General features: G+C 36.4%; 2 protein-coding genes and 1 pseudogene across 5 annotated transcripts; 2 read left to right on the plus strand and 1 right to left on the minus strand.

Moving 5' to 3' along the window:
• The first annotated feature begins 2,525 nt into the window (after nucleotides 1-2,525).
• Nucleotides 2,526-6,692, plus strand: LOC103940708 (DNA-directed RNA polymerases I and III subunit rpac1-like). Of its 2 annotated transcripts, none has more exons than XM_048568850.1 (9): nucleotides 2,526-2,835; nucleotides 3,380-3,562; nucleotides 4,186-4,312; nucleotides 4,410-4,490; nucleotides 4,610-4,809; nucleotides 5,367-5,462; nucleotides 5,543-5,636; nucleotides 5,850-5,972; nucleotides 6,317-6,692. In XM_048568850.1, the coding sequence occupies exons 1-9, from the start codon at nucleotides 2,656-2,658 to the stop codon at nucleotides 6,418-6,420; spliced, it is 1,188 nt and encodes a 395-aa protein (XP_048424807.1). In that variant the 5' UTR covers nucleotides 2,526-2,655; the 3' UTR covers nucleotides 6,421-6,692. The 2 variants fall into 2 exon arrangements, with proteins under 2 accessions (XP_048424807.1, XP_009349148.2); XM_009350873.3 differs by having other exon boundaries at nucleotides 2,529-2,835; nucleotides 5,853-5,972.
• A 1,004-nt stretch (nucleotides 6,693-7,696) lies between these two features.
• LOC103940707 lies at nucleotides 7,697-9,895 on the minus strand (annotated as a pseudogene).
• Nucleotides 9,896-12,787: 2,892 nt separating this feature from the next.
• On the plus strand, nucleotides 12,788-16,432 carry LOC103940706 (serine/threonine-protein kinase D6PKL1). 3 transcript variants are annotated; one of them, XM_048569155.1, is made up of 4 exons: nucleotides 12,788-12,925; nucleotides 13,277-13,408; nucleotides 13,707-14,803; nucleotides 15,349-16,432. In XM_048569155.1, the coding sequence occupies exons 3-4, from the start codon at nucleotides 13,836-13,838 to the stop codon at nucleotides 16,214-16,216; spliced, it is 1,836 nt and encodes a 611-aa protein (XP_048425112.1). In that variant the 5' UTR covers nucleotides 12,788-12,925; nucleotides 13,277-13,408; nucleotides 13,707-13,835; the 3' UTR covers nucleotides 16,217-16,432. The 3 variants fall into 3 exon arrangements, with proteins under 3 accessions (XP_048425112.1, XP_009349145.1, XP_009349143.1); XM_009350870.3 differs by having other exon boundaries at nucleotides 13,277-13,318; XM_009350868.3 differs by lacking the exon at nucleotides 13,277-13,408.
• Nucleotides 16,433-16,781: the final 349 nt, after the last annotated feature.

Raw genomic sequence — 16,781 nt, forward strand, 5'->3', positions numbered from 1 at the left:
ATATCACTAGACAGTTTGCAAAATTTTGAGATGATACTTATACATTAATAAGGATAATGTATCACTAGGAATGTATAGCTGATGTAGTCCTGGTACGATTAGAAAACCTAATTCGATATGAATAGTGAATACTAAAGTTTTGATGATAAAGTCATGTTCGAGTAGAATTACATGATGGGCTACTCAAATTCCACCTCTTTTACTATATGACAAGGGCATGTGGCTATGCTCTCACATTTTACCTCTTTTACTATGATGTCGTCACAATACAAAGAGCAATGTAGAACTATAAAGATTGTTTCTAATCCACATAAGTGTTTTTTAGTTGATTACGAATTTTAGTCCAACAATTATAACATATATTTGTTTTTTATTAGTGTACTCCATAAATGATATCAATCATATGGTCCACCATTCATAATTTTTTTTTCCATATTAGACACAATTTTTTGTTTATTACCATAATATTCTAATCTAATTTTATTATGACAAGGAAACCTAAATGCAGATAGATCACACTGCTTTAAAATAAATTGATTGCAAACTCGTCATTCTTAAGATATTTTTAAACACAATTCTGACAAAGAGCCAGCCGGGGTGGAAGAGCGCCAATCCTCCTTAGAAAATTGCTGATAATTAAGACACTGACCCAACGTCTTCAATTAGCTTTCAAAGTCTCTGCCTTTGCCCATTTTGCACTTCTCTTCATTAAAACTTGTCTCAAAGCTTAACGTGTAGCACAAGTTTTGGGACATCTGTGGAAAATTGCTGATAAGAAATTGTCGAATATTTAAGCTCTTTGAGTCTAAACGAACAAATGTTTGTGTTAGTAACAGGGGCAAGTGGCAATGGTGCAGCCACATTTGAATTGTCAGCATGTAGATGGAGATACATGCATGATCATAGATGGAAGTGTTGTATTTTCTTGAGGTAGATCTGTGATTGCTGAAAATTTTCTTGAGGTAGATCTGTGATTGCTGTAAATTTGAGCCTTTGAAAATGTCAAGCACATCATGGTTCTGAAAGCTCGCAATACAACATAAATAGTTAACTCGTAGGCAGTAATTCAAAGTACAAACCAGAATTACAGCGAGACACCAAAATATTGGAGATGGTCCATTGCCTAACAGCTTTCTCATCATTCTAAAGTTTACCAGCACTTTTTATACCTGCAAATAACATCATACATGAATATTTACTCACCACATGAATTATGACAACAAATCCTGGCAAAAGCAACTACTGTGCAATATATACATGAATATTTCCAATGGTTCTCAAGCAACTGCTGTGCAATATATACTTATTTGTATCGTCAGGCATTTGTAACAGACTGGTATGCCTTGCAGATGATACAATCATACAATGTTGCAGCTTTATAATATGGAACCCTTCTGTTAGCATGTCAGTGACCCTTTCCAGGGTTCGGTTTTACCCATGGAACCAACCATAGCTAAGGTTTATTCACTAGCCAAAGGCTCATGGAGCAGTTCTGGTTCCGTTTCCCTTCACAGTGAAATATTTGGAAGAGAAGAAGCAGCTTTTATCAAAGGGGATCTTCATTGGCCTGCAACACAGTAACAAATGAAGATTATTTTACCGCATTTTCCCCATACTAGTTTTGAAGACTGTCCTTGTTGAATTTTCACAACGTTGATGAATTTTTCTATCCATTTTTTATGAGCTATCTTCTACTCATCAAGCATATGAGGGAGTTCCATGCAAGTGTCAATGGATATTATTTTGTGTAATTTATGCTTCATAAGTGGGATAAGTTTTGTGAAAATTGTGTATTTCAACTAAAATGAAATTCGTAGGTTAGGCCAGATGGCCAGGTTAATGTGCGCTATTGTATCGGTAATTACTTATTGCTACCAAGACTCACTTGAATGCGACTGGGGTGTCCTGAATTAATAGCCGGATGCCATATATTTCTTTTCATTTAGAAAAATTACACAAACCACATCTCAATTAAAGAAAAATTTTGATTCCAGACTGCTAGACAACGTTACCCGTTCAACACACCCTTCAAAAGAATGAAACCCTCTGTATTTAGTCTCACCCAACCCTCACATTTTTTTTTTTTAAAGGGGGACAACTGGTGGCAAGCCACAGTTACCTAACCCCTCACATTGGTTTCACACGTTTAAATTGTTGCCCTACCTCACATTGGTTTCACACGTTTAAATTATTGCCCTATATAGGGGTGGGCTAACAATAGACTAGCAATAATATGATTCAAATTCGTCTTTGACGAAAATCGAATCTAAGACCTTTCACTTACAAGTGAAAAGAAATACTACTAAACTGTAATACTAAGTGACTTCAGCGTTGCTACTTGTTTTAACTCAATAGTACAAGATTAGTTTGAGACACTGTTCTCTAAATCCTCACCGCCTTCTACGGATTGCCATACACAAGAACCCCTCGTCAACGAGGCCTTATTATACAGGGCTCAAACACAAGGCCAGCCCATGGTAATTATGAAAGGCCCATTTACATCGTCTCTCTCTGCAAAACCCTGAACCCCAAATTTTCCCTACTGTCACTCTCTCTCACTAAACCCCAAAACCCTAACTGTAAATTCGATCGCTGAGAACGAAGAGAGAGAGAGAGAGATTGAGGGTGGCCGGTGAAGCAGTGAAGGAAGAAACGATGTCGTCCGATACCGAAGATACGACGTCGGGTTCGGAGTCTGAAGCATCGGACTCTGCGAAGGCCAACTCCACGCTGGAATTCATAGAGAAGCTCTCAGATGTGCCAATGGGGCGGCTGCCCCCGAACATTGAATTCCAGAGGACACGTGTCGAGTGCAAGGCCGATGCTCCCATTCATGTACAGAATTTTTCACCCAATTTTTTTTTCATTTTTCAATTTTTGTTTTATGAAATCTACATTTCCCCATGATTTTGTTTTTGACATTTTTTTCGATTTTGGAATTTTTTTGTTTCTAGTTTGAGATATTTTGACTGTTTTGAGTAGAAATTTGGGTTCTTTTGGTTTTTGGTTTTTGTTGATGGTCATGTTTGGTTGCTGAGAAAATACGGGAAAGTGAATTTCTTTATGGTTAATGGAGATTTTTTTTTTTTTTTTTCTAATTGGGTTACCTGAACACATAAGCTCGATCCCCGTTCAAGCATAGAGGTAAATTTTTCAATGAAGAAAATAATTTTTCTTTGGACCAAGATTGTTTCTTTGAAAAGATTATGTGGAAGTGGTAAAACCGAAGTAAGCAATCTGCCAAAGTGGCATAAACCTGCATTCAGCGATATTAGTTATGATTCGTGTGTTTCATTTCTCCCAATACAGTGAGGAAAGGCATCGATGAATTTTTCTTGTTTTTCTTATTTCTTACAGTTTTAAATTTTGGTGTTTACAGACTGATACTTTTCAGTATAATGGTGCTTATGCATCAATGGGAGTCGATAATAACTTAGTGGATAGCTTCTGTGACAACTTTAAAGTTGAAGTTATTAATCTTACGGAGGATGAGATGGAGTTTGATATGATCGGCATTGATCCAGCAGTTGCCAATGCATTCCGGAGAATCCTTATAGCTGAGGTTTGATTAAATTCACGAGTACTTGAGTATGCATGATTAAATTATGCTTCGTGAGTGGTTAATATTGTTTTGAGTTCATATACTAGTTCTGTGTTCATATTCCGTTTTCATGGGCTTATATATCATCTTCTAGCTGTATCACTCTGTGACATAGTGAATCTTGTTTAAGCATCATGCATGGCATATTAAAAAAAAAAGAACTTGTATTTGGGTATATAAGTGTTTTAAGTTCAACCTATCATCTTCTAGCTGTATCACTCTGTGACATAGTTTAAGCATCATGCATGGCATATTGAAAAAAAAAAAGGACTTGTTTTCGGGTATGTAAGTGTTTTAAGTTCAACTTGTTACTTCTATACAGCTTGAGTGACTTCATGGTTAGTTTCTCATGTTTACTTAAACCATCTCATATGAGTTTGTGTCTGCTTCTCTTATTTCCTTGAATTAAGGCTAGGTGTTTTATGCATGGAAATTTGGATCTACTTTTTGTAATTGGAATTTGTATGCTATTCGATATTTTTCTCACTGATATGATATACATGGAAGTGTAATGAGAATTGCTATTCAGTTAGCAGTATATGTTACGAACAGCGATCTAAATTTGTTGTATTATACAATCACAGGTTCCCACAATGGCTATTGAAAAAGTTCTTATTGCAAACAATACATCAGTAATCCAAGATGAAGTACTTGCTCACAGGTTGGGTCTCATTCCGATCAAGGTTGACCCTAGATTATTTGAATTTACAGGTAATATGGTTTGATATTTCCATTATTTTATATAAAATAAATTTATATTTGTTTATTTCCTCTACTGAGTTCTTTCCTGTCATATTTTACTTTGTAGAAAATAATACACCAAATGAAAAGAACACCATCGTTTTTAAGCTCCATGTTCGCTGTGAACGAGGGGGGCAGCGTATTTCAGGTATAGTTCTGTGTTTTGTTTTGTTTTTTAGACTATCAGTAAGTTTTATAGACCTATCTTTCTCCAAGACTATTGGTGGGAATTTTCTTTTTGTGATGACTTTGCAACATTTTATGCAGTAAAGTCAAAAGAATTGATTTGGTTGCCAAATGGGAGTGAGTATCCTTTGGAATCGCAAGATACCAAGTCAGAGTCATCCTCAAAACCAAAAACATATACATCATTTACTTGCAGTCAGGATTCCTTGCCAGAATTTTCCGACAATCCAATTTGCCCCACGAGTGGAGACATTACAATTGCTAGACTAGGCCCTGGTCAGGTAAACATGTTTTTTGTTTTGTATTGTTGTGGTCATTGCTCAGAAATCATAAGTGTTTTTTCTCCTCGCTTTGTTCCTTTACCTGCTCAACCAAGATTTATCTTCCTGTAAGAACAAATGCTAGCACTAATAACAGCTAAGTTGTCCAATCTGCTCATTAAGAGAAATGAATGCAAGTAGATATTTATTTATACATGTTTGAAATGGCAGTATCCTTTGTGTACACTTCTTTTGTTTGACTCAAGACAACATGCACTCCCTGTCGCATGGGTCATCACACGTAGCTTTGCAAAGCCAGATGTGTCTAAAATTAGTTGAAATTAGTAGATATTTGTGAAAATTTTGGGAATTTGATATACAGCACTTTTCACTCTGGAACTTAAGCACAGGTCTAAAATTTGATATGTGGGGCAATCGACTTCAAATATTGTTTCATTATGCAGCATTGTAGCCAACTACTATCTTATCAGTTTAGTATTTATTCTATCTAGTAGTCAGTAATGTTTACTGTTCTTGTAAATTTACTTTTAAGTGATGTTAAATTTACCACTTTTTAGGAAATTGATCTGGAAGCACATGCTGTTAAGGGCATTGGTAAAACACATGCTAAATGGTCTCCAGTTGCCCCTGTTTGGTATAGGATGCTTCCTGAGGTAAGGAGTTGTTTTAGTGATTTTGAAAACACTCTGAAGATTATGTCAAAGTAATCTTAAAGATTTTGATTTCTTATTAGGTTATAATATCGCAAGATATTGAAGATGAGATGGCTGAGAAACTTGTGGCAACATGCCCAGTTAAAGTATTTGATATTGAAGATATTGGCAACGGTTAGTCATTACCCTTTTGTGGCATTTATTCTCACTGTTCTAGATACTAGACCGGTAGCAAAATTTATTCCAAAAATGATATAATTTTGTGGGTTTGTCCCGGTATTTGGATTATAAAAACTCTTGTTATATTTGCATGCTTTGAAATACAATTTGTTTGCCTTGTTTTTGTCATTTTTTGGAGTGGCTTGATTTGATGATTTGACCGCTTAGCAGGTAAAAAAAGGGCTACTGTAGCCAGACCGCGTGCTTGCACACTGTGCAGGGAGTGCATCAGAGAAGGGAAGGGTTGGGAGAATTCTATTGCTCTGCAGCGTAAGAAGGATCATTTCATTTGTAAGTAATTTCTTCTGTGTTCAAAGTTGGAATTTTAAATTCATTTTGCTTTCTCGTTGTTCACGATGTCCTAGAATTGCAGCTTTGGTCCTCATGGCACAAATCTATAAGAATTCAGTTTCAATTCTTTTGTTTGTAATAATAACTTACTCGAGAGCCTTTAGAAGTCGGAACTTTGGATCATTTTCAGATACGAGCTCAGTAGACTACTTTAATATATATGCTTACATCATGTAATATGAGTGAAGTTGGGTTCATATAGGAAAAAGTTTCAATATAGCACAATTTGTTTCCATCAATGATTTTCAGAGTTCTAACTGTCTCACTCGCTCTCGTGCACACAGTCAAAATTGAATCAACCGGTGTATTACCTCCTGAAGTGCTATTTACTGAAGCTGTGAAGATTTTGGAAGACAAGTGCGATCGTGTTATTTCTGATCTTTCGTGATGCTCTGGTATTTGTGTAGAAAGAAAATGAAGCTAGAAGGAACAGTAAAAATATTTGATGTCCTGTATGTTTAGATCGCAAATCCACATACCGATATGTGAAGTGAAATTCTTAATTTGCAGTAAGATGAGCAGCTGTTTTCTTCTTCTTTTGTAATTTTTGGTTTGCTCGTGCAAAGTATATTCTTATGTAGCTCTGTCCTTCCCCATAGTATTCTATGGCTCAGGAAATTTTTCACACACTATTTTTCTACTTATCCGCACTTTTGTTTATTTCTGTCCTTTGATTCTCCTTTGTTTTATTCGGTCAAGAGGCTAGAATTCAATTACATATGGCTGCCCATGACCGTGCGACTTGTTCTTATATTTTTCTCTTTGAGCGGGGTATAAGATTGCGAAAACAATGTTTGGGTTCCTACGTGTAAAGTTCTATTCCTCCTTAACTACAAACCATTGTCCGACACAAACAAAAACATCTCGTTACGAAAACTGTTTGCACACAATGTCAGAATTCTGATTTCACGAAGAGGACTTATCTTACATGAGAAGTTTGTGGGAAGGATGATTGTAGGAATTAGTGGACATGTTTGTACTTTGTAGAATTGAGATCCTCTCTGGATCTCCATGTCCGGAGCCTACGGACCCAGAGATCCGGATTACTCCTTTTAAATCATGTGATTTTCATTAGTTCATTTTCTTGGCTCACCTTACACAAACTAAATGTCCGGATCTCTCTTTCTCTCTCTTGAATGACCAAATCTTCAGATCCTTGGGCTCTAAATACAAAAATCGGAGAGGATCTCTACTCCGCGTTTGTGAAAGAGGTGAAGCATCAAATCTTTATTGGAGACATTAGTTGTTGCCTGTTGGGTATTATGTTTTGTAAGACAATGCCAGACAGTTTTCTGTTGGAGAGCACGAGAAGCCACTCTTTGTTCCATCTTCAAACTGTTGGCATTAATTAGTTGTTTCTTTTGTCTTCACCCATCATCTAGTACCAATGACCAAATGCCCTTCCAATCATTGTTGTTTCTTTTGTGAGAAGCTCAAACTTCCTGCACCTCCTTTTCTGACAAAGCAATATTCTAAACTATTCTTAGTCACGGAAAATGGGATTCGGTGTACATTGTCCTAGTCAATTGTTCTCAGTCACGATTAATGGGATTCAAAATACACTATCTTAGTCAACTAGCCTAACCCACTCCTTTGCTCCATTCGGAGCATGATCAATGCAAACGGTAGAGTTTGTGCTGAATGTACAATAGTTGGGCCGTATATTGTATAAATGAAGCAATTATCTGTAGATTTATGGTTAATGCTGAGAAATTGTACTTGTACATGATCCAGATTATACATACATCCACTCTAGTTCAGAGAGAATAAAGCGACAAAATTGTTGAGCAAAATGACTAGCATATAGGGGAATTGCATATACTTTGGGGGTTCAAGGCTTCAAGCTAATTCCTTTTACCCCTATGTTTTCTGGGTCCAACTACCTCCCATCCATCTTCTGCTTTGGCCGACGGCTTGGGCTTTGACTCGTTGCTGGAGACGTCTACGGGATTTAAGTTCGAATGAGCCTCAGGTATGTCTACCATCATGTTTGAGGAGTCATCATTTCCCATGCTATGATCTCTATTATCATTGTCTTTGTCACTATCCTCGTCATCATCATTTGCAACCTGGCATGAGTGACAAAGAGAATTGAGAGATATTATTAGCAAGGCATACATTTCAACGTATCATCCTCACTCCGCCACTCACGGCTTTAGAGGAAAACTTTCAAGACAACTTCCACAAGTTATTTTCAACATACAAAAATTCAGAGAAAAGCACCTTGTCACCAGACATAAGATAAGTTTATTTTGTTAATTAGTAAAAACTTTAAAGGCTGAGAGGTTTAAATGGAGCTTTACCTCTCTAACATGCGGAAGAGCAACTCTTCGTTGATTGGCTTCCCTTAGGCTTTCAATCGACTTGAAATTACAACATAAACACTCTTCAAGCATAATCATTCAGAAGATAAATTGAAGTCGACCTGCAAAAGGCAAAGAAATTATCGACATAACTTTTCAGCTACCTGTGGAAAAAAAAACGCAAACATTATAAAGATGGAAATCATTACGAAAAGTAAAAGTTGCATCCCCACTTCAGAGAAACAATGATGAACACATGAAATGAAATCATCCATAAATTGTCTGTTGAACGAAACATGAGCAGAATATCTACGATGGCTGGAGATGCAGCTGATTCTTAGCTGCCAACTTTAATGTAGCTGATGCTAAATGGTTTTGAGTTTCTAAAAGTCGAATAGTCAAACAAGTGCTGGTGGTCTGGAACACACACATTACAAATCTTTGTAACGGTGGCCCATTCAAAGTCACGCAGTCTATTGAGTAAACATATTACTTTTGAGTTTCCCATCAGAAGCATATTAAATCTTCTCCATTTTCATCCATTAAGATACTATTAAGTGTTCTCCGAGGACACGAAGCTGAGGGGCAAACGCATACCTCCTTGATGCTGCCATCCTCTGTCATAGTGTTGAGAGAAAGCATAGCTTCATTCAGCATATCTTCCAAATCATCTATGTAAAGTGGCTCTGCGGAGAATCAACACATGGTTGTCAGAATCCATTCTACTCGGCTAGAATCGACAAAAATTTTCATTCAAGAACCCAAGAAAAAAATTAGCAGTTCCATATAAACTTCGGTATGTAGAAAACTTGCTAATTTGAACATAATTACCATTTAGGTTTTACTTAATTACCAATTTCACTTCATGCATTGTATCGTATTCCTACTAATAATAGCAAATTATTTATAAAACCAATCAATCCTCACCAAAATTGGATTAAAACACAGAAATTTGTTAAGCAAATAGAAGATTTCGGCACAAAATCGAAGTTTCTTGTGATAAAGATTCTTACTTTCACATATAAATTCCCAATTGAATCCTAATTCCAATCTCAGAGGCACAATGCATCACAAAGTATTACAAAAACCCAACAATCATATAATAATTCCATAAAAAAATAAGCAGCAAATCAAAATTCAAGCTCAACTTTTCACACAAAAATGGAAAATTGGATGAGTCGAGCTAGAGGAGCTGAGGGAATCAAGTACCTGTGGAGTGATTGAACCAGGAGAAGATATCGGCGACGAGTTGCTCCGCTTTGCGGCGCGAGTCACGACCGCCCCACTCGTTCTCGACGGCCAATTGGAGCGCTGACCACCGAGACAGAACCAATCATATACCTTCCTGGAATACAGAGCCAGCCTCCGCCGATAGCTTTCTCTCAGGCTCCATTTTCAGAATCTCCGTCTGGTAAAACCCTAACCCTAAGCCTGAAAAGGAAAAAGATGAGGTTTATGAAGGGGTCCGTTTGGTTTGCTGGATTGTTATACTCTTGACGCGGTTTTTGGGGGTTCTAGCTAGAGATAGGAGTCGGAAAGCTTAAAAAAACAAAAAACTTAGATGTAACTATCGTCTCGTTTGAAAGCTGATGGGTGCGTATTTTCATATATTATTATCATATATTTTCTTTGAATTTTATCTATATGGATAGGTTAAATGCATTAATATTGTTTTAATTCATAGGTATTTAATACGGGAGTTACGTGAAAGAGAAGTGATAAATAGAGATTTCAGGTGTCTATAGTAATTTCAATGGAACAAGAAGCTAACTAACTGCGCGAAGACATGTGCATTACAACAAGAAGATGAAACTGAGCCGTTTTGGAATCAAATAGAGATGGAAATGCTATTCAATGGAATTTAGAAGAGAACTTAATTTCTAATTTTTATTATTTCCGTTTATTTTTCATTTTCTTTAATAAGGACTTCAAGTCCATCAGTGACAGGATTTTAATTGGATTCCAATTAGCCTTTAATACCCTTGCCGTGGGTTTTATATTAAGGAGATCCATTCTCCTTGTGAAAAGTCAGCCACAAAAACAAAACAAAAAATCATCTATTCTACATAGGGGCTGCGGCAAGGAAGGCCAAGAGGAAGAGCTACTTTGGAGTTTTTCTTTATTAGGGCTACGATATAGCTTAATTATGAATACTTAATTGTCTTGTAGCATTGTTGTTATCAAGTTTTTCTTCTTTATTGAGTATCTTTTGCTATTCGTAATACGCTTGATTTTTATTTAGATGCTTGATCACCATCTAGGTTTAAATTAGGTTGATTTGATGCAAGTTAGAGTAGATGTCATACTTAACTTGTGTTTAGCTTCTTGCAATCAATACCATAACCACCTATTTGTAGATGCCATACAATTAGGGTTTGTATGATTTTCCAACGATTTCCATAAAGCTTAATGGGTTCTTACTTGTTTAAATCCATCTAGATGCCATAGAGGGTTAACATGTAAGGATACTTCTGATGCAACCATATGTCATGGCCATCGAATAATTTAAGGAAAATCGATCATCAGTATTGGGGAACTACTTGAGCATAACATATTAAGAGAATTAAGTAGAATTGGTTACAGTGAATTCGGATGCCCTATGTTTTATTTTCTTATGTTTTTAATTTAATTATTTCATGCATTTTATTTTCAAGTCATATTTCATTTTTAGTTTAATTCAAATTTTTTCTCTTTTCCATTAAGGCTTCTCAATTCCCAATTTGTTTCAATGTAGTTAGTAAGATTTTTAGAATCAATTCGATCTCTGTGGGACGATATTCATGCTTATATGCTATACTGTCATTTGATTCGTATACTTACAAGCACAAAAATTCAATATTTAATGAGCCTAATTTCTGTTATCTAATTTTCACAACAGAAGCACTTTTAAAATGATTAGAACCGCTTTTAGAGAAAAACAAATAGGAGTTGTTATTATCATTCCAAACATCTGATTTTACACTCCAAATTTTCTCTAATTAGAAAGAAAAATACACTTAGGAGGAGTGTATAATAAGTTTTTTTTGGAGTGTGAATAACTGTTCCCAAATGTTTTAGAGCTTTAAAAAACACTTTGGCTGGATTCACTTATATTTTTAATAAGGATTGGTTCCAAAAATATTTTCATAAAAAATGTTTTCAGCCATTTAAGGAACACTTTCAAATGAGTCTTATAACCTTCTATCGTTTATTTTTTTAATCCATTTTTCAAACCGTTGTCAAACCATATTTATTTTCCAATTTTTGTTTCACACATTTTACACCGTCTCTTCTTTCGCTACAAATGTAAAATCATAATGGTGATCAAATGGGTAAATTGTCCTATTTTTCTTTAAAGTGAGTACCTTTTGTGATAATACAAAATTAATTGTAAAAAAAAAATACATAACCAAAATCAATTGATCTAACCTAAATATGTTTGTTTTAATAATTTAGACTCTTAATCTTGACCCTTGTTTCATGATCCAACTACTCTTGTTTATGTGCACAAAGAAGCACTATCCATAAAAAAATTGGTCACTTGATGGCCCACCTCTCCAAATTTCCAACATGTCAACAATCAATCCCTAACCATCCAATTGGATCATGATCTCATCAACTAGCACTCTCATGGAGCATTTGCCCCTATCATTAATCAACACCCAAATTTACAAAAACAACTTACTTAAAGTGGCAGAAAGGAGGGGACATGCCTGGTCAATTTGGTCATTTCCCTTATCCTCAAAGCCTTAAATAATTAGGAAAGCTCAAAACTCCCAAAGCATGAGGGACAGGGTGGAGCCTAGAAGAGGCCCATGCATTGATTCAGACAATTGTATTTGGGACAAAATACATGGAAATAATTGAACCCTAATAATTAGAAAAATGAAATTCAATACAATAATATATTTATACGCTAAACTCTTTCAAGGTAGGACTGTCGATGAATTTTCTGGCATCTCATATTTTTTATATAATATTTTATAATAATAGCACAAAAATTGACATTAAACTATAAGGTATAAAATCCATGAAGAGTCTCACTCCTCTTTATACCAAAAAAGATAAATCTAGATTAAACTCGTAGCGTCGTATACGAAAATATAACCTAAAACATTTCATTTAAAAATAAATAAAAAACAAATGAAATGCTAAGAGACAAAAAAAGATAGTGTTTTCATATATTTATTTTTACTTCGATTAACAGTCTAAAATTGAGAATGTCTACATAGTGAAAATTGATGTGTAAACAGCACTACTCAACAAAAACTTAATAATTAACAAAAAAAAAACAAAAACAAAATAAAATAAAAAAGCCCTAACTTTTGCAGTTTGGCTTTGACCCCATTTCTCTCTCTGTCAAAGACTCAAAGCCTCAATACATGGATGGTTATGGTAGCCCGCAGACCCAACTCTCTCTGAGTCTTTCTAATCTAACTCACAGAAACCATCTCTCTCTCTCTCTCCCTCTCCCCCACAACAGTTGTGAGTGCTATTTTCCTTGTTCCTTTCCACTCTGCTAAAGCAAAACCAAAGCAAAGAACCCTTTCGAAGTTCTGATTTTTTGTGGAAGGCTCTCTCTCTCTTCCCTCCCCCCTCTCTCAAGCCCAGGTATCTATCTTTTCTGGGTTTCCTTTTCTGTTCACTTTTAACTGGTCCTGTGATTTGTTTGGTGATTTTTGCTTCTTTATTGCACTCTATCTTGTTTTTATAGCATCTGGGTATTTTGGATCCAAAGTGTTGGGTCCCTGTATGAGATCTGTACGTTTGAGATCTGATTTTTGCTTCTTTATTGCACTCTATCTTGTTGGAGATCTGTATGAATCTCTTTACTTTGCTTCTTATCTTTTGCTATAGATTATGGGTTTTGTGTGTATTGATAGATACACAATTACATAAATTCAGTTGAGTTTTTTTCTTTAGCTCCCATGGCTCTTTGATCCATGGCATTTTTTTCTGCAGAAAGTTTTGAGCTTTCATGGGGAAAGGATTGGCATTTTTGAGGTAGAAAGTTTTTTAGATTGTTTTATAGCTTGATGTTTCTGGGTTGCATGCAAGTCTGTGCGTTTATGCCCATTTCTTGATGTTCTCTAGGTGGGTTTTTACAGTTTCTGCTAATTGTTTAAGAAATGTTAAATTCTGATCTGCCGGAACGAAAATTTTACTGCTTTGCGTGTTGTTCATTTGGAAATAATTTAAGGTTGATTACAGTTCTGGGTTGTGTAGTTGAATCTGCATCGTGTTGATGGAGTAATGATTTTGATGTGTCTTTATTTTCGGGTTGAAATGTTGTCGCCTGATGTGCATAGTTCTATAGACTGGATTGGATAGTGTTCCCTGTTCTGTATTATATCTATTGTTTCCAAGTGGTGAACTCTTTGTTTGTGTGTAGAAATTGACTTGCAATTAATGGACTTGAAGATGAATTTAATCGAGAGTGTCAATGGAGGGAATCAGTTGGTGAGGTTGGGGAATGAGTAATGGGTTTGTCCAATTCGATCTTTTATATCAAGTGTAATTTATGTCGATGGCCTCTAAATCCGGTGCCAGAAGTTCTTCCCCGGAAACTCAGAGGAAATTAATTGGTAGTCAAACAGCAGAAGGAAATTTTCGCAGACCTTCACCTCTACCAATTACAAAGATGAGCAAATCGGAGCCAGTCACTCCCAAAAAAATTCCTAGGCATGTTCAACAAGATGCACTGAATCAGGTTTCCACAGAAATCACTGAAGAAAAGAACTATAAGATTCCTCATCAGAAGGAGTCTGCCAAAACTTTAGCGGATCAGTTAGGTTCAGCTTTATCACTGGGTAATGCAAAACAGGTTTCACATGATGTGGATCCTGTAGTGGGTGGGACTAGGAATTTTCCAGAAGCCGGTGATCAAAAAAAGAAAACATCAGAAAATGGAGTTAGCCCAGCTTCAGCGAAAGTAAGTGATGATGGGACCAGCAGTGTTGCCAAGACTAGTGGAAGCGCCAAGTTGAGTGGTCGAGCTGATTTTGTTGAGAGTGGGAAGAGCAGTATTTGTAGAGGCAGCACAAGCAGCGACATAAGTGACGAAAGTACTTGTAGCAGCTTTAGTAGCGCTATCAACAAACCTCACAAGGCAAATGACATACATTGGGAAGCCATACAGGCTGTCCGATCGAAGGATGGTGTATTTGGTTTGGGCCATTTCAGACTTCTGAAGAAGCTGGGCTGCGGAGATATTGGAAGTGTCTATCTTTCAGAGTTGAGCGGAACAAAATGTTATTTTGCAATGAAAGTTATGGACAAAGCATCTTTGGCTAACCGTAAAAAACTTCTTCGTGCTCAGACAGAGAGAGAAATACTTCAATGTTTAGACCATCCTTTCCTTCCAACCCTATATACCCATTTCGAGACAGAGAAGTATTCATGTCTGGTGATGGAGTTCTGCCCTGGAGGCGACTTGCACACACTTAGGCAGAGACAACCCGGAAAGCATTTCACTGAGCAAGCAGTGAAGTAAGTATTCTCTCGATGCTCGATTATCTTATATAGTTCAAATTTGGACAATGATGTTGTTCTCTATTGTCAGTTTGAGCATGCGTGGTTTATATGGTCATTTATTTTGTTTTGAATTTCTTCTGCCACCCTGCTTCATTGGTTTATTGCTATGTCATTGTTAGGTGCATACCATTAAGATTCATACCGTGGCATAAAAGTTTTTATATCTCTTGTTATTGAATGATCTAAAATTCAATAAAATGCTAAATAAAGCATGACACACATTAAGTCCCTATAACGTAGATTTTAGTTGTTTCTGGGATCTACCTACGCTCAGGCTGATCAAGGGGTGCTTCCTATTGTTGTGCTGCAGACCTTCGGTAACGTAAACCACCAGCTTTTTCTATTAATTGTTGTACAATGAATACAAGCTGCCAAGCATGTTTTTTCTCAGTTACAACTTTCAATCCTGTATCATTTCCTAGCAAAGAAATAATCTCACTCTTTCGTGTGTAATTTGACTTTGACGATCATTTGTGTTACATTTGTCCACCAATATGCAGGTTCTATGTAGCTGAGGTTCTCCTTGCGCTTGAATATCTTCACATGCTTGGGATTGTTTATCGTGACCTCAAGCCAGAAAATGTCCTTGTGAGAGATGATGGGCACATAATGCTTTCTGACTTTGACCTTTCCCTGCGCTGCATTGTCAGCCCAACCCTTGTCAAATCTTCAGCCCCTGATTCTGAACCTTTTCGAAGGAACTCGGCTTATTGTGTGCAACCTGCTTGCATCGAGCCCTCTTGTATTCAGCCATCTTGTGTGGTGCCTACAACATGTTTCTCCCCTCGTTTCTTTTCAAGTAAATCCAAGAAAGACCGGAAACCCAAGAATGAAGTAGGAAACCAAGTACGGCCATTGCCAGAACTTATGGCTGAGCCAACCAATGCTCGCTCAATGTCGTTTGTTGGGACTCATGAGTATTTGGCACCAGAGATTATTAAAGGTGAAGGGCATGGCAGTGCTGTTGATTGGTGGACCTTCGGGATATTTCTGTATGAGCTTCTGTTTGGTAAAACACCTTTCAAGGGATCAGGGAATCGAGCCACCCTGTTCAATGTGGTAGGTCAGCCATTGAGATTCCCGGAAACACCAGTGGTTAGCTTTTCAGCAAGGGATCTGATCAGGGGCCTACTAGTGAAAGAACCACAGCATAGGCTGGCATATAAGCGAGGAGCAACGGAGATTAAACAGCATCCGTTCTTTGAAGGTGTTAATTGGGCTTTGATTCGATGTGCAAGTCCTCCAGATATTCCGAAACCAGTCGAGTTTGAGCGGATTTCAGCCCCCGCAGCGTCAACCGGTGATAAAGCTACTGCTGCTGCTACTCATCCTGATCAAAACAATTATCTGGAATTTGATTTCTTTTAATTATTTTCGGAACTGAAATGCCATTTTCCTTCCTTTTTTTTTTTTTTTTTATTGAGAAAGATGTAGACTTTTCTGAAATGTTGATTATTTATGTGGAATTTAGGGGTTTTTTTTTTTTTTTTATTCAGTGTTGATAGTGATCATATGCTTGGTGTTGTTATGAAACACAGATTTGTATTCCAGCTCAGCCTCAAATGATGAAATGCTGTTTCCAAATGTGGATCCACTTTCTTTCTTTCTTTGATATGATAAGAATAGTAATGAATTATTTTAGCTACGTTCCTTGAAACTCGAATTTTTTTTTTTTTCTATTTTGTTCTATGTAACTTAAAAGTCATTATTTTACTTTTTGAAACTCAAAATTTATTCTACTTTGACTTGTAGACTCTTTTTTTTTTCTTGAAATTTAAAAGTCGCTTTCCAATAACTTATGTGGGACCCACCACACAATAAAATTACACCATATGTGTCAATGAATTTAATTATAAATCTGCACCATATGTTAACATTCAACAATCAGAAAATATTAAGTTTAAAAGAAGAATTAAGGATTGGTACTTTTTCA

Source organism: the organism of the source record quoted next, unplaced genomic scaffold (assembly GCF_019419815.1).
Source record: "Pyrus x bretschneideri cultivar Hongxiangsu unplaced genomic scaffold, Pyrus_bretschneideri_v1 Contig5, whole genome shotgun sequence".
Taxonomy (NCBI): Eukaryota; Viridiplantae; Streptophyta; class Magnoliopsida; order Rosales; family Rosaceae; genus Pyrus; species Pyrus x bretschneideri.